Source organism: Sinocyclocheilus rhinocerous, unplaced genomic scaffold (genome assembly GCF_001515625.1).
Source record: "Sinocyclocheilus rhinocerous isolate Xijiao unplaced genomic scaffold, SAMN03320098_v1.1 scaffold1198, whole genome shotgun sequence".
Lineage (NCBI taxonomy): Eukaryota > Metazoa > Chordata > Actinopteri > Cypriniformes > Cyprinidae > Sinocyclocheilus > Sinocyclocheilus rhinocerous.
The window spans coordinates 379,363-392,515 of NW_015649585.1; the positions used below are offsets into that span (position 1 = coordinate 379,363).

At 34.6% G+C, this 13,153-nt stretch overlaps 1 protein-coding gene across 2 annotated transcripts in view; it reads right to left on the bottom strand.

Moving 5' to 3' along the window:
- Window positions 1-3,119: 3,119 nt before the first annotated feature.
- LOC107710834 (dynamin-1-like protein) overlaps window positions 3,120-13,153 on the bottom strand; it is a 41,040-nt gene continuing 31,006 nt past the window's right edge. For both annotated transcript variants that reach the window (XM_016515686.1, XM_016515685.1), the window contains 5 exons: window positions 10,203-10,301; window positions 10,006-10,119; window positions 9,806-9,915; window positions 9,569-9,728; window positions 3,120-5,512 (listed from right to left, as the gene is read on the bottom strand). In XM_016515686.1, the coding sequence (XP_016371172.1) occupies window positions 5,456-5,512; window positions 9,569-9,728; window positions 9,806-9,915; window positions 10,006-10,119; window positions 10,203-10,301 (540 nt within the window). In that variant the 3' untranslated portion in view covers window positions 3,120-5,455. The remainder of the gene's footprint in view (window positions 5,513-9,568; window positions 9,729-9,805; window positions 9,916-10,005; window positions 10,120-10,202; window positions 10,302-13,153) is intronic.

The window sequence follows — 13,153 nt, forward strand, 5'->3', positions numbered from 1 at the left end:
ACGCAATTCTGACTTTATAACTCACAATTGTGACTATATAACGCAACTCTGACTTTATAACTCACAATTGTGACTATATAACGCAATTCTGACTTTATGACTGGTAATTGCAACTTTATATCACGCAATTCTGACTTTATAACTCACAATTCTGACTATATAACGCAATTCTGACTTTATAACTAGTAATTGCAACTTTATATCACACAATTCTGACTTTATAACTTTAAATGATGAAAACAAAAACATTTTGACATTAACTATTGAATGTTTCAGATCCCCAATATTAGCCAGATGCTGAATATGTTAAAGGTGAAGAAGATGCACCCTTCCAACAGATCACAAAATATGCTTTGTAATTTTTATTATAATCTCAGGACAGTTTTATACTATTGGGGCCGTTTAGAGATCGATCTGTGTTAGATATAGGTTCTAACCTGAATATACAACAATAATTATTGGCAAAACATTCATACATTTATGGGTTAATTCAAACTTTAGTGTCTTTATGTTTGAGGTCCCAGAGACGCCAGTACTGTATGTTTAAAAATACATCCAAAATTAACCTGTTTTCCTTAATTTAAAAAAATAATAATAATCTGACCTAATTAAACCCAGTAGACAAAAGGTTTATTTTTTACATTTATTTATTTTTTTTTTAATCCAGGATTGTAATGTTAGGATTGTAACTTAAAAACGGCATTTACAAGCCATTTAACTTTAATGTTATTTCAGAGTAAAATTCATATATAAGAAGTAAAAGCATCTCTGGTTCTCTCACACCCAAAACATGCGGGTAAAAAAAGACATGCTACTGTTTTCCTGCTTCACTAATCTAAAAGTATACGTCTAGTTTTTACTACACAAAATGCTTTTTTCATTTCTGCATTTGGTTTTATTGCCTGTAGGCACTCAGCTGAAAAAAAAAAAAAAATCAGAGCAAGCTGATAAAATTTGTGACTTTGTAGAAATTACTTGTTACTTTTTTTCATTTCAGCACAGATAAGTGCATTTAGAGTGACTATAACAGGAATAATGTGAGATCTGCACAATATTGAAAAATCTGTTCTATTGCAGCTTTCAATAAGGGGAAAGGAGAGCTTTTCATTTAATTTTAATGATGTTCTGAACAGTGAACGGCACATCAACATGTATCACAAAAATAAAATGGCAGGCAGGTGCTTAAAGGCATTTGTCAAGAAATGGCAAGTTATTTAAAATGATTCACAGCAAACTCCCACACGTACAATTACTCTCTTCCGCACACACATATGAATGCAGACACATGCTCAACAGGAAAGCTAAATGAGTTATATAGTAAAAATACACTTTTCTTTAAGCACACTTGGAGACTATGAAAGAATGCTAAACACACAGGTAGTGGAGACGTCACTTTGGACTGGACAGAGATTAACAGTGTTTTATAACCTATCCTGGTCATATTCCACCACCAAATCCATAAAGAAATTAGAAATTACATTTTGGTTAAAGAAAATTAAGCCTGGGTCTTGGACTAAATCATGACAATTAAGCACATTTTCCCCCAAACTGCCATTTCTGTAATGTCAAATTTTAATTGTAAAACATTTATATGAATTCAAGGTAGGGTGGTTTAAATTTATGGTTATTTTATTAAAACAGCATTTTGTTAATGTAGCAAAAATGTACTGTATCACAGTAATAGAAATGTATCATATTAATCCATTTATCAATAATGTAATAATGAGAATGTTTAGAGTATAACAACAAAACAACCAACATAATGGTAATGAGAGTACAATTTTTTTCTTTTCATTATGGCAATAAGAAAGAGATTTTTCTTACATTAATGTGAATATTTTTTTGTATTGCGAGTACAAATGAGAGTAAGAAATTTTTGATATGGTAATGATAATTCGTTTTTTTTCTTCTTGCATTATGGTAATGAGAATAAGATTTTTTCTTATATTAATGTAAATAGAATTTTTAAATTGCAGTATTGCGGTAATGAGAGTAAGACATTTTTGTTATGATAATGAGAATGACAGGTTTTTTTTCTTGCATTATGGTAATGAGAATAAGATTTGTTTTTACATTAATGTGAATATGTTTTTTTTTTGTATTGCGGTCATGAGAGTAACATTTTTTTCTTTCTTGCATTATAGTAATGTTAGTAGTACTCTTTCCTGCATTATGGTAATGGGGATATTTTTTCTGATATTATCGTAATGATAATTAGATTTTTTTCTGCATTAGAGTAATGAGAATGAGATTTTTTCCCTTGTATTATGATTATGAGAATAAGATTTTTTCTTAAGTTAAAGGTGTGGTTGACTTTTTTTAACCTTGATTGTGTTTATCAGGTGTAGTCTAACATGTGTTTCCTGTTTTTATGAAGCCCCTCCCTCAGAAATAAGTGATGGGTATGTTGTGATTCACTAAACTGTCTAGTGCACGTTCAGAAACGTCCCGCCCCTCACCTCAGCGGCATGTGCTCCGGTTGTATTGTAAACAATGGCATCGTCAATATTTCTTATCAATTTGAGCCCGATTGAGACGCAGAGGATATTAGTGAAGAGGATCGCGTAGAACCTGTGCAAGCACACAGCTCTTAATGGTATGTTTTTTGTTTGTTGTTGTCTCATACTTTTAGATACACTGTTATTTGTAAATGCTACTGCTTCTACCTTTAATATACGGTTTTATACTGATTAAAGCTTTAATACAGTACGGCAACTGCACGCGCGTCCATGTATAACGCTTCTCATTCCGGTTGTATTGTAAACAATGGCATCGTCAATATTTCTTATCAATTTGAGCCCGATTGAGACGCAGAGGATATTAGTGAAGAGGATCGCGTAGAACCTGTGCAAGCACACAGCTCTTAATGGTATGTTTTTTGTTTGTTGTTGTCTCATACTTTTAGATACACTGTTATTTGTAAATGCTACTGCATATGTTAGCTTTTAATATATGTTTTATCCTGATTAAAACTTTAATACAGCACGCAACTGCATAATAGCTATGTGAAAAATATCTGTCTGTCTGTACACAAAGTGTATGAATGGAACAGTTTATTGTTGGAGCTGAGCTGATGAGCTGAATGAGAGAGAGAGAGAGAGAGAGAGAGAGCAGGGGAACGCGAGGAACAGTATTAAGAACCGTTGCTTTAGAACATTGATTTTGAAACTTGTGAATCCATTAGATTTATTAGAAGACAGTTTTTGTAGGCGTTAAACTGCCATCATTTTAAAAGACGATATCTCCGTTTGCACTGAACTTTCAGTGTTGTAACTCTGCAGATATTGTTTATGCTATATTTAGTTTATTGTTTATGCTATATTTTGCAGATATTGTTTAAGCTATATTATGCTATAACATTACATACTAACTAATGTTAAAAAAGTGAAATCACAACCAACCACCCCTATAAAATAATGGCAATTTGGGGAATTTCTGTGCTTAATTGTGAAGAAAATTGTTACAGTGCAAAATCCCAATGTTTTTAGAAATAGGCTTTCTAGATGCAAAATATGATTTTCATATTTTCTTTTAATTTTAGTGCAAAAAATGACCTGAATATGTTATTGACAGGTTCCATGAGATTCACAAAATTGCTAGAGTCTATTCAGGATCAGACTGCAGTGCAGATTTCAGCTTCAGGAAACATACATCATGTAATTAGTGCTGAGATTGCAACGGGGCTCATTAAAACCCATCAACCTCTGAAGCGTTTCTACGGATCCTACTTCACTCAAGCAGCCTAATAAGTAAACTGATTAAACCTCTTGAAATTTACAACACCTCTACAGTACATCCTCACTGCGTCACACATATCCACTGAAATATAAAAATAAATATGAGGCAGGACACAATGTAACAGTATAAAGTTTGAGGTCAACGAGAAATGCATGCTTATTAGCTTTCAGGTATTTGACAATGCATATAAATATGTTTATGTTGATTTTATTTATCCCCCTTCCTGGCATGCCTATTTTTTACGATTGATTGGTTGGTAGAGGTGCATAATGTTTGAAGCATAATGTGTCCCATCACAAGAAATAAATGAAAGAATATGCAACATTGTCCCCAACATAAACACCCACACAAATTAATATTGGTTTTAGCAGGCAATACAATAACTACCAAATTCTCTACAGCCCCACTGCCCACATTTGTGCTGGGCATTAATTTTGCTCTGTTTGTATTTGACACTAAACACTATTCATTCTTGGTGTTCAATGCGTCAAACAGCCAATGTTTTCATATCTTAGTTTGTTCTTCCTTATTTGACCTTCTTTGACACAGGCGTACTCACTCTCACAATAAATATTCACACAAGCATAAATATTACATGGCAGTCAAGTCTCCGGCACATTCAAGCGCGGTTTGAAGTGTTTCAGAGCACAACCAAACACAATGGCTCTTTGTTCTGTGGCTCTTCACACTGCACTACTATTTATTTGCACCACGTCTAGACACCAGTCACGCGTTACATCATTAATTATTCTAAATGTAACATCATATTTGAGTTTCATTCACATTATCAAATATATTAGCACTGCTTTTGTTTTTAGCCCATATTGGCTGTGATAACTTAAGCTTATATGTAGCATACAACTGTGCCAACATGGACAAATGCAACCAAATCTAATAAAGGGGCAGTTTTTTGTTTCTTATATTTACTGTAAATCTGGACACCACATTTATTACATGATATTTACAGCGTATTAAAGGAATAGTTCACTCAAATCTGTCAATTACTCATCGTCATGTCATTCCACATCTATATTCAGTGAATAATGACTTAGATTTCAGTCTGTTCCTCACATAAAACTAATGAATGAGTCCCATTAACTACTTTTATGATGATTTATGCTACATTTATGTTGCTTTTAGTCCATTTCAGAACTTGAAAGCCTTTAATGTTTTCACTGAATGGGAAAAAAAAAACAGCGTGAATATTTTTCATCTCTTGTATTCTAGAGTATCACACGGTTTGGAATGACATGTTGCGTAAATGATGAAAAAATAACGACGTTCATTGTGTGATTCCTGTTTTCAGTCATGTGAGCGTATGAGAGCTCGATTGTTCTTGGGATGCCCTTAGTAGCATTTGAGACATTACTTAATTCTTATAACGCTAACTGAAAGAGTATTTATCATAATGGCGAAAAACCATTACGATGCATTTATGATATTGAAGATAACGACATAGACTTGATATGTTCACTACTGAGTATAAACGCACTCACACTTTTGACCTCTGTCAAACACACAGCTATGGAATCAGTGCATATACAGTAGAAATAAGGGCTATTTGGAAAACTGTACACATTTTGTTGAATGTTCATGCTGGCAGAGGCATTGAATTTCTTCAGATGATGTATTTGACCTATGTCGTACACTCACACACATACAGCACGCACAAACATGTAAACACTTTCCTGGACAGAATGTTCATGAGAACGTTTGGCTACCAAAGATGAGTCTCCCGGATCTCTGAGATAATGTTACTGGCTTTCTTGAGCGCCTAAAGGAAAAAGCAGAAAGAGCAGCATTAGTAACACAAAGCAAACTGCATAAAAAACTTGCTGGTTCTGGATCATTAAATACCTAGTAACTAGCCATGTTGGGGAATATCAAACTAAAATTATGAAGCTACTAACTTAACTAAGTCTTTTTGTTGTTGTTAACCTGCCAGCAGCTCAGATTTTTGTTTTTATTTGTTGCTATTTTTCGTGCTATTTTTATTGTTGGTCAGAAATTATGATCAATAATAATTTTTTTTTAATACATTCTTCTTATTATTATTTAAATAACAAATGCTTCTCTAGAGCAGTGGTTCTTAACTGGTTTGGCCTTGGGACCAATAAAATAAAAGTTTTTGTTCACATAGTATATGTGTCAGACTCCGTTCCATGTTTTGTGTGTGATCCCCAGTTAAGCCCAGGGAGGGCTTCAGATCCCCCGTTAAGCCCAGGGAGGGCTCCTGATCCCCCGTTAAGCCCAGGGAGGGCTCTTGATCACCCGTTGAGCCCAGTGAGGGTTCCTGTCCCCGTGCAGTTCCTGAATCCTCTCCAGCGTGCCCTCAAGTGCCCGCTCCTCCAGAGCGCCCCCCATGATTTCTAGTTTTCCCTGCGTTCGTTGTATTAAAGTCCATGTTGAAGTTTATCCCTCGTCTCCTCGCTCCTTCGTTCCAGTCCTCATTGTGTGAAGCGTGACAATATGTGTGTACTGTGTATATTTATTATGTATATATAAATACACAACCATGCATATATATATTTGAGAAAAATATGTTATGTTTATATATTAAATATATTAATATATAATATAAATTATATGAATATAAATATATACATGTAAATATTTTCTAAATATATACTGTATGTGTGTGTATTTATATACACATAATAAATATACACAGTACACACAGATATATTATGTAACTGATGAACTGTGAACTGATATACAGCGCGCTGCAATTGACGAGTGCGCACCACATGCACGGTATAACGTCTGACAGGACAGAATAGTTCGTTTTCTGAGGTGAGAGACTTTTTATTTCGTAACAAGTTACGAAAATAACGATAGGATAATGACACTGACATTAAGCCTGACAACATCTCATCAGACCGCAGACACTGAATCGGGACAGAGCGCTTTTCTCAGGCACTCTTTACTTAAACTGCATCTGACAGAAGTGTCGACAACAGCTTTCATGCACGTCTTTTAAAATAAAAGTCTCGCATCAGAAAAACATTTAGAATTACGTTTTTTGTTGTTTCTTTGACTGTACACTCCGTGACCCGCTCAGAGCGGTCTTGCGACCCACCAGTTGAGAAACACTGCTCTTGACTCAACTTAGTTTCCATCTCTAATACTATACACTTACTATATACTATACACAAATACACACCAATACTATACACTATTTAAAAAATAATAAAAATAACTGGCTTATCTTATTTCTAAGACCAGTGTAAATGTGAAGTTTTTGTTTAGATGTAATTTCAGTTGGTTTAGAATACATTTTAGTGCAACCTACTGATGAATCATGATTTTTGTATGAACACTATCAGTTACTCTTTAGAGACTAAATCTTACTATTAACTATGACTTTTGTCTCAATCAACTTCTAATTTGCTGCTTATTAATAGTTAGTACTAATAAACAGCCAATATGCTAGTAATATGCATGCTATTAAGCAAGTAGTTAACAGTGAGAATTAAACCTTAAAATAAAGTGTTACCACACTTTCATATGCAGTTTTTACACAAAAGTGTGTACAAACACGTTTAGTGAGTAAGACTTATTGTCTGCTATTTTTATTAGCTTACTAACACCTTGTGTACAAAATGTGTTACTACTACAGTCCATTGATCATGAGTAGCTTGTAGCCTGACAGTCTGCGGTTTCAAAGTAGCTCCCCAACACTGATAGTTAATATGGTTGAATGTTTGTTGAAGACACACACTGTGCACACAGTACACATTATTGTGCTCAAAAACAGCTAGACATCGCATAAGAGTACACAATGCATGGCTGACATGCAACATTTGCTATAGTGCGTCAGAACACCCACCACACACCAGCAATTAAGTGCAATGGATTGTAAGAGGCGTCTCGTTTTTAAAAGTCTGAAAACTATTAACTAGACGTGGCATCTGAAACTGCCAAAGACGCCCGCCTTGATGAGTATGGCTGTTGTGGCGGTGCTTAAGATGGGATGGATTTAAAGACAACTTTTATGAGAGTACACACAGCACAGCAGACTCTCAGCATGCGAACTGAAACGCTGCTGCAAAAAATATATATAACCACAAGTAGTAGTAATGCATTCAAAATATGCATATGGTTTTCTATTCAGAAGCCATTAAACTTATAAAAGTTATAAAACGTTCATACCTCATTAATGAGTGAATGTGCAAATATTTTATAGTTTTGAATGTTACCATGTTATTAACAGATTACTAGCTTTTATTAATTTTTGGTTACATTTTATGTTAAGGTGTCCTTGTTGCAGTGTAATTATACATAGCACTGATTAACTACATGTACTTACTCTATGGTAAGGGTTAGGATTAGGGTTTGGTTTGGTTTAAGGTTACTTGCATGTAGTTATGCATAATTTGTTGTTATTATAGTAGTAAGTACATGTAATGTGTAACAAGGACACATTAAAATAAAGTTAAAAAAAAAACATTATTAGAAAATCTTTCAAATTACAAATTATACAGCAAAAGTGTGATGCAAGAAAATAATAATTTATTAATATTTATGAGAAATGTTATTTGAATATATCATTGTATGAAATGTATAAAAACATGAGAATTACCAGTATTAAATGAAATGGTTTTTACTAAATTCCTTTTAGCTCATGGCTACTAGGGCTGTCAAAATGGCTGAAAAACTAAATTCGAATTTTGTACTTAAATATTATCAAAATTCGAATTATATTCGAATTTAAAATGCATAATTTCAGTTAGGGTGAAGAAAAGCTTTTGGCTTCTCTCCTGAGCCCACAAGAGGGCGCATCATTCAAAGCATACGATAGCATGACTATCTGCGAAAAAAAGTGCAAAATGTTTAAAATAATGTTTATAAACCAATTATAATTAAGTTGCTTAAACAACTATAAACAAAACAGCATCATGTATGTATGCATAGTTTAATACAAAGGGCGGAAAGCCAATCACACAGAGTACATTTTTCAATTAAAAACATGAGATGCAGTGAGATGGGGAAAAAAGTCTCGATATATATTTTTTTCGAAGTTAAACTTGCATTAATTTTACATGGCTTTCTAAACATGCAGCTTCTGTGTGAATGGCTTGGTTTCGGTTTTGATGTAAACAAGATCTTCTCTGCATTGATGTTCTCTTTTTCCGCTATATTTTTAATGAACAACGCAGCAGCGCCGCATCTAGAGGCTTCAACTGGATAAGCTAAGAAAAACATTATAATGCAACGACACTTACATCGTCATCGCATCTCGTGCGCCACTGATAAGGCTGCCTCCTTAACGCACACCTAAAATTCGAATGCAACGGTTTCGCATTCGAATGTCGATTTTTATTTTATATTCGACGAATGTTCAAAATTCGAATTTTTTTTGACAGCCCTAATGGCTACATATTAATCTACAAGTCTTCACAAATCTACATATTAATTGTCTACCAAAACAACATCAATATTAATCTGGAGTGTATTAAAACTAAACATATACATATTACTGACATACTGTACATTTTTACTCCTAGACGAAAAATATTAGTTTTTCATGCAGCAGTGGTTTCTCAATAGGCATGTATATTCAAGTTTACCAACAAAATTTAGTCCCAAAAGTGTTTGGGAAATAAGAGGAAAAAAAAAAGTTCAATATTTTTGAGAGAAACACGTAATTTAAAAAAACTCTTTAATAAATAAAAAAATAAATAACTGATGTGTATTTTGATCGTCTTGGCCTATTTGCACAGCCTGGTTCCTGTTCTAAAACCAATAATTTTTATTCATTTCTTCCAGGTCAAATCTGACCCCAATGCATTATAAGGTTTAAATGTACTTCAAACACACACAGACGTACCTCCAGCATGTGTGCAACCTCTGTGCGCTGCTGAGCAGTTTCCTGAGACTCGATGAGCAGCTGCTGCAGCAGACGCTGTTTGTAGAGCTGACCGACCAGCTCACTCTGCAAATGCTCCTTCACAAAATTCACCAGGAAGTGCATCACCGTCTTTGGCACACTACAGAACGCAGAAAAAAAAGCATCAGATGCGAAGTGACTCCTAGTCATCCAGTTATGTGGCACAATGAATCTGACCTGTCCTGGATGCTCTTGCGCACGATCAGGAAGTAGCACTTGATGAGCCGCTGGATGACCTCACAGTCCCTCTGCTCTCGAGTGCTCAGCTTGCGGGATACTGGCACGGCCTACAGAAACATTTTCAGAAGTTGTTCGTCTTTCACGGGTTTTCTCTGAACGTGCAGGTATTGTTGGCTTCTGTAGTTATGAGATAGTACCGTGTCCAGCAGGTTGATGGCTTTAGTGGGACTCCCAAACCCCGGCACGGGGCCTTTGTCCTCTGACGGCATCTTCTCATTCTTCCATCGCTTACCTCCATCCCCAGCCTCCGCCTGTGAAAGAGACGATAAAACAAAAACTACTCCCGTTTGGATTTGGAGAGAGAAAGACGGAGAGACAGAGAGAGTTTCAGTACCTGCTGGCTGTTGACAGATGCAGACACTTGGGCAGCGTCTGTGAAATCAGGATGTTTGGTGTTTATATAGGCCAACTCGATTGCAACTAGATTATGAACCTGAGAAGAAGCAAACATGAGTTAACATGACGACACATTTTCAGAATTAGCCAAAACTGTGCTCTGAATGTGTCATGCGCGCAGGATTTTTATATATTGTGTGTGTGTTTGCGGAATTAAAATTCAGGCAGATGTTGGTATCGATAATCTTTTTCAGTTACCACCAATATGCATGATATTACATAATTACATTTAAATAAATCAGTATACTATTGCCTGTGGAATTTTGCAGAAATGGCATAATTGCATAATTTGATAAAGATTACAATTAATGGTGCTGTTAGAGTTAGTGTTGGATGATGGCAAAGCTAAATGAAATGTAACAATTGGGGAAATAAGCATGCACACAATTACATATCCAATACTGACTGATAACAATAAATGAAAAAAAAAATATTAATAATATTTGGTGATATCAATAAGGCAATAATTATTTTAATGTTACCACTGATAACCGATAAATGGCCAATATTAACATTATACACTATTTTATCTTAATAAATTTAGAACACAACACTAAAAATTAAAATCAGTTATGACGTGATCACATTTACCACATAAACATTTACCACTGTTTATGTTTGGTGAATTTCCGAACTGTGGATTTTTGGTAAAATCCAGTTATTTCAATAGGAATTTTGTGTGAGGGTGAATTATTTCTCCACACAGATTAAGCAGTGGTTTCACCTTAACTTTAACTCACAATGTGAATTTAGGCATCACAACAATATAATGTATTGTATGAAAAATGCAGATTTATTTTGTTAAAATTTGATGAAGATTGTAAAAATGTAAAAATGTGGGGAATGAGCATACACAATTATATATCCAATACTAACCATGATACTAATAACCTCATATGGTCACACTTTATTTTAAGGTCTCACTAATAACTATGACTTTTGCCTCAATAAACTCCTAATTACTGCTTATTAATAGTAAGGTAGTTGTTAAATTTAGATATGGGGTAGAGATTAGGGATTATGTGCTTTATTAAGTACTAACAAACAGCCAATAATGCTAGTAATACACAAGCAACTTGTTAATTGTGAAAACTAGTCCCTAAACTGTGAAAGTGAAAGTGACGTGACTGAAGCATTACCATACATACATATGAACGTAAAGAGGGGGACAAAATGATTCAGATAAATGTCTCAATACAGATCTGTGCATTAGGTATTGCACTGCAAATGCAGCCTAACAGACTTGCTCAACATCTTGACACTTGTGGTGTTTATCAAGGATCTAATGACCGATATTCTGAAAAGGAGGTGGCTATTAATAATAACAGCCAAAATAGGTTTTATGTTAACACGTAAAAACTGCATGAAATATGTTTGGTGCTATATTATTGTAGTGTTTTTTGTTTTTTTTCAATTCTAAAAACAACATTAAAATGTTCTAAAACAAACTTGATGTCACATAATTTGATAACATTATGATTGAAAAAAAAGTGTCAATATAAGCACACAATTAAGGTCAGAAACTTGAAACACTGTTTAAATGATCAATTTTAAACTGGACTAAAAACTTATCTAAAAGAGAGTGAAGACTTTGTCCTCTCGTTTCAGATTATAATTAATAAATGTAATTATTTATACATTTTGGTCTAAGAACAGCCCTTACTCATGAATAAATTACTGTAACACACAGCCTCGAGGCAAGTGTAAGTGGTTGGTGTGACTGTGCAGCTACAGGCATGTGCTCCTACCATCTCATTGGTAATGGGCAGGCGTTTCCTGAGTAAGCTGGTAACCACCTCCACAATCGAGTCATGCAGTTTGGGAAACCGCAAGAGCTCCTTCAGACATAAACGCACACACATACACACAACAGGTCAGCTTTCAATTATTTACAGCATTTTTACACTTCCTGTGTGGAAGCATAATATCCACAGAACACATTTCTGCATCAAAACTGTTCTCCGCTTTCCCTCCAGCACCCATTCTGACATTAAATTTATGCATATAATAAAGGAAACTGAAACTTTTTTTTTAATGTAAAACAAATGTACACAGCGAAGGCAGCAGAACAGAGAAGATAAGAGCAGAATGAGGAGCAGAATCCTAATGCAGGCTGTTCTGAGTCTGTGTGTGTGTGTGTGTGTGTGTGTGTCAATCTGTTGTGCCTGTAAAAAGCTTTCTCTCCTCTTCACATTTCACAAAACGGCACAACCACATTAAAAGAATAGTTCACCCGCGAAAATAAATTTGCTGAAAATGCACTCACCATCAGACCATCCAAGATGTAGATGAGTTTGTTTCCTCATCAGAACAGATTTGAAGAAATTTAGCATTCCATCATTTGTTCACCAGTGGATCCTCTGCAGTGAATGGGTGCCGTCAGAATGAGTCCAAACAGCTGATAAAAACATCACAATAATCCACAAGTAATCCACACCACTCCAGTCCATCAATTAATGTCTTGTGAAGCTTGTGAGAAACAAATGAAGAGTTTTGTTTTTTTTTGGCAAAAATAGATAACTCTGTTTTTATTAATTTTTATAAATCATGTTTTTTTATGTGCTATCGTGTTTTTATTGTGTTAGTTAGCTGTATTTTTTTAGTTATTATTATTTAATCAAAACAACCCAACTGCGGTTTGATTGGTATTAATTGGAATGCAGGATAAAAAAAAACATGATTTTTGAACATTTTTGTTATGTGTTTTTGCAAATGAACTCTTCAAATAGTTTTTTTACTTCAAGCCATTGCTTCCAACTAAAACACAGCTTTTGGCTTTATAAAATGTTAACTGATGGACTGGAGTGGTGTGGATTACTTGTGTTTTATTGTGATGTTTTTTATCAGCTGTTTAGACTCTCATTCTGACGGCACCCATTCACTGCAGAG